Source organism: Aulonocara sp. 'chitande type north' Nkhata Bay, linkage group LG5, assembly GCF_057382095.1.
Source record: "Aulonocara sp. 'chitande type north' Nkhata Bay isolate Kocher_YH1m ecotype deep benthic linkage group LG5, A_spYH_male_GT1.1, whole genome shotgun sequence".
NCBI lineage: Eukaryota > Metazoa > Chordata > Actinopteri > Cichliformes > Cichlidae > Aulonocara > Aulonocara sp. 'chitande type north' Nkhata Bay.
Window position 1 is genome coordinate 44,141,329 of NC_141348.1, and position 4,702 is coordinate 44,146,030.

Here is a 4,702-nt window from a genome sequence, read left to right on the forward strand (position 1 = left end):
GTTTTCCGTGGGGGGACAACATTTCCCATAATGCATTGCATTCTTGCCCGGGAAGTTGACGGTGGCAGTTCTAGCTCCATGCATTTGAACTTTCTACTAAAACTTTCTACAGTCCATTTCTACCGGTTGTCGTATTCGCTGGTAATGCACGGGCGTATTGTGAGTATACTTATTTCAATAAGTGTCCGTGTTACACAGTCAGTAGTTTACGCTGTTGAGCTGTGTGTGTGTGCTAGCATGAAGCGAACAATAATAAACAACATGAGTGTGTTATCATGATGGTAATTAGACACATGTTTGTATTTTTTCGTAGTCTCAAATGTGTGGTTGTGAGATAATCTCGAAATCCTTTTAACAGTTTAGAGGGGTATTCCACTAAGCGAGCTCTACAAGTCAAGGCTTGCGGAAAAATGCATCGCCTGATTCAGCCTAACATTACACACTGGTCGAACTCAGTGCTACGAACGAAGTTCAGCTAAATTGTTCGCGCTAATTCGACAAGGCTCAACCAGCCAGACTGAGGCGCCTCCTTGACACATTTAAGCCAGACCCTATCGATCTTTGCTAGATAAATTGAAATGAAAATAAAGAGCCGCGTTCTGCTCCCAGGCTAAGAAAGAATCATTGATGCAGACTGCGCGGATCACAAATACTCCCTAACCTGTAAGGCAGGGGTGTCCAAACTTTTTTCACTGAGGGCCGCATACATAAAAATATAGGAGGGGTGGGGCCACTTACTAGAAATTAGGGAAATAACCTTACCTTTAGTGTATTAAAGTGTATTAAAGATCACAAAATCACTTAAAAGTGGTCGAATATGTTATATTGTTGAATATAATTAAAGACAAAACTGCCTTCATCACAGCTTTCCATAAATGGATCTTTATTGATTCATTCAGAAAAAGCTTTGGTAGCTTATTTTCAGAACAGCAGCCTCAGATTTCTTCTTAGACAGAAGATTTACAGCACAGAGAAAAAACAATAAAGGGGAAAATAGGACGGGTAAATTTCAAGTTTGTTATTTAAGTTATTAAGCTTAGCAACACACCTATCAACATTAGTTTGAAACGGTTAACATTAACAGACTGAACTGGACTTAATAACAGGAGTGCATATAATCTTAGTAAATTATTGTGGTGAGTATCAGCTGCGCTGGGTATGTAAATCGGGCCATCCAGCTGCGGTGCTGATTCGACGCCACTCGTGCCAAAAATCCGGACAAATGTCACTTGATCAAGGAGCAGATCTGCATCAGATGAGATCAGCTGACTACGTGTGCGTGAGCTGTGCAAAAAATGTTTTTGAACATTACAGTTTTTCTCAAATGTTAAAACACAAAAGCCAATCCTGTAACCCAAATGACCAGTAGTCTAAACACATTTACTGAATGTAGCCACCATATTCCAGTACCATAAACACATGTCACATGAAGACACAATTCACAAAACACAACCCTCTGTACTCATAAATCTAAACACATTTTTCCTTGCTAAAACACATGTTGCAAAACAACTCTGCTCATATCCTCAAATGAAAGCCCATGTAATGCAAAATGCTTGCCACAGTCACCAATCTTTGAACACAGGGAACACACCTGGCGTCAGTCACTACACACAACGACTCAAAATTGAAGACACCTGTTGCTAATTATCCATTATCAAGGCATTTAGACAACACAACAGGTATAGTACGCTATTGCTTTCTTTGTCACACTACAGTTTTACAGGCCTGTGAAAGTGGTCTGTTACTTTACATGTAGTTTTACATATAAATCAGTCAATTGACAACACATGTTTCTTTCTTTAGAGCTGAAAGAATGCCACATAGAGGTGGGAGGATTGCCATATTCACAGCGGCACAAGAAACCCTCATTGCAGATATGGTCCGTGAGAACAACTGCATTAGACTCCGAGAGATCAGAGACAAAGTCATTGCAGATAATGTAAACTTTGAGAACATCGATGCTGTCAGCGTGTCCACAATAGACCGAGTTCTCCGGCGCCAACAGATGAGGATGAAACAGGTCTATAGGGTTCCCTTTGAGCGCCACTCTGCGCGACACATAGAACAACGTTACGAGTGTGTGCAAGTACGTATACATCCATGTCCACAGTACAGTTAGTGGACATACTGTGTTGCTTAGTGGCCTACATTACTTCTGGACAATACTGTGTTACCTGATTGACCGTTCTGAACACCTGTACGCTTTTCCATGTTCACAGAGGATAATGCAGTTGGACGCGATGGCCAGACCCCATGAGTACCTCTTCCTGGATGAGGCTGGCTTCCAGAAACGAAGGCGAAGAGGCCGTAACATCATTGGCCAAAGAACCATCACTGAGGTTCCTGGCCAACGGGGGGGGGGTAATATTACTCTTTGTGCAGCTATGGGTATGGAGGGGCTTGTCCACCGGCATGCTGTCCTTGGGTCTTACAACACCCAACGTCTCCTCACCTTCCTAGAGGAGCTGAAAGACATCCTCCTGGACCGCCAACAACACCATCCTGGGCCCGCACATCACATTTATGTGATCATCTGGGACAATGTCGGCTTCCACAGAACAAGCCAAATCAGAGAGCGGTTCACCGCCAACAGTGACCACTTTTTAAACATCTGTCTGCCACCCTACTCCCCTTTCCTGAACTCTATAGAGGAGTTCTTCTCATCATGGAGATGGAAGGTGTATGACAGACACAAGAGAGAACCTCGTACGGGCAATGGAGCTGGCCTGTGCTGACATCCCAGTGGAGGCCTTCCAGGGATGGATTCGCCATTCCAGGGCGTTTTTCCCGCGGTGCCTAGCAAGGGACAATATAGCCTGTGATGTGGATGAGGTGATGTAGCCCAATGCAGCTCCGCGACATGATGCCGCACAGTGACTGTGTGTAATACTGTAAAAGGACCGTGTAGACAATAAAAAAGACTTCACACCCTGATCATGTTTCCGAGAGTACTGTTGTCTGCGATAGATTCTGTTTTTGCATTGAGTTGTGTTACAGTAGTGTACGTACATGCAGGATGTTTTTATAGATTTATAGTCTTCATGTGAAACTCACAAATCTAAATGCCTAATCCTCTGCAGGGTTCTATGACGATCCGTTACTGTACAGTTTATGGACCAAAGAACCTTCTCACAAATTGAGCATTGTGTTTTCAATTGTTTTGCTGTAGTGTGTAATGCTGTGTATAGTGTTTACAGTTTTGACAGCTTCGAGCTGCTCTCTTGGTGTGGGAGTTTGAGTTTTGCAGTGGGAAGGTGTGGTTGTGTTTATGTAGCTTTAGAGAAGGGTGTTGTGTTTGGACATTGGGGGACCTGGTGGTAACGTTTGTGACATGTGTTTTAGCATTTGAGAAAAACTGTAATAAGTCGTCTTTGTGCACATATTGTTTACAGATATCAGACTGCAAAGAGCGCTACAGAGAGTCAACATTTCACCAGTTGTCAGTGGGTGAGTTTTATAATTTGTGTCCTAATTTAAATAAAAATAAATACAAAGAAACTAGAGAATTTTGCCCTGAATTATTCAAAATTTTTAGATTTTTTTTCAGTTACCCTTCTAGATTGACAGGTTTAGCCTGTTACACAAAAAGTTTGGACACCCCTGATCTATAACAATGACAATCAGAACATGGCTATCCAACACTTTGTTTTTACTCTGCATTTGTGTAAATACTATTCTAATAGATATTGTATGTTCATCTAGGAACAGCATGATGTGAATACAAGACGGGCCCTTGTCCTTCGTGCACTTCCTGTGTACCTGCGTGAAGATGCCTCCACGTTATTCAGGACTTGTGATGTAAGTGTACTGGCCTCAGCATCAACCCCTTTGCCTAGCAGTTCAGTCGAACATATGACATCACTCAGAACTCAAGGAGAACCAGGGTGTATATCAGGAAGGAGGTTCAACACAGTCATCTGACTTGTTTTCTCCCATATATCAACTATTGTTGAATAAGATTGCAAGAAGATTGTTACGCATAAACCAGAAAACATGAAAATAGTTGAAAGATTATTAAACAAAAACAAATCCACAGATAAAAACTCCCATTTAAAATTCAAGTGTTCTAGTTTTTTGGAGGTGCCATGTTGTGGTCAGAGAAATGTTTGGTAAATAACAAAAACAAATATTTTGGCATATATTTATTATTGAAAACATTTATTATAATAATAATAATAATAATAATAATAATAATAATAATAATAATAATAATAATAATAATACATTTTATTTGAAATGTTTCTTTCAGAAACCCAAGGTCACCTTACAAAAAACACAATTAATAAAAGGAACAATAGTCATAAAATACATAAAATAAGTTAAAATTACAAAACAGAGCGTGACAACAGATAAAATCAGCATTAAAGCGAATAAGCCAGTTTAAACAGATGTGTTTTGAGCTGTGTCTTAAATACGGAGAGGGAGTCAATATTTCTTAGTACAGGAGGAAGAGAGTTCCAGAGCCGAGGAGCAGAGCGACTGAAAGCTCTGTTCCCCATAGTAATAAGATGTGAGGACGGAACAGTAAGATGAATAGCAGATGATGATCTGAGAGTGCGGGAGACAGTGGTGATATGGAGCAGGTCACACAAATATGAAGGAGCAGATTTATGGAGACACTTGTATGCAAGAAGTAAGATTTTAAAATTTATCCTGGCTTCTATGGGCAACCAGTGAAGCTGCTGAAGAACTGGGGTAA

The 4,702-nt window shown here is 40.8% G+C and overlaps 1 protein-coding gene across 1 annotated transcript; it reads left to right on the forward strand.

Moving 5' to 3' along the window:
* The first annotated feature begins 1,816 nt into the window (after positions 1–1,816).
* LOC147331440 (uncharacterized) lies at positions 1,817–2,890 on the forward strand. Its single transcript, XM_086294352.1, has 3 exons — positions 1,817–2,089; positions 2,223–2,695; positions 2,866–2,890. The coding sequence occupies exons 1-3, from the start codon at positions 1,817–1,819 to the stop codon at positions 2,888–2,890; spliced, it is 771 nt and encodes a 256-aa protein (XP_086150478.1).
* The last annotated feature ends 1,812 nt before the right edge of the window (positions 2,891–4,702 follow it).

Bases quoted from the DNA above. Each gene is read 5' to 3' on its own strand.
- LOC147331440 (XM_086294352.1), top strand. From the start codon at position 1,817: ATGCCACATAGAGGTGGGAGGATTGCCATATTCACAGCGGCACAAGAA. The intron at 2,090-2,222 runs GTACGTATACAT...CCATGTTCACAG, and splicing joins AACGTTACGAGTGTGTGCAA to AGGATAATGCAGTTGGACGC. The intron at 2,696-2,865 runs CAAGAGAGAACC...GCTCCGCGACAT, and splicing joins TGGAAGGTGTATGACAGACA to GATGCCGCACAGTGACTGTG.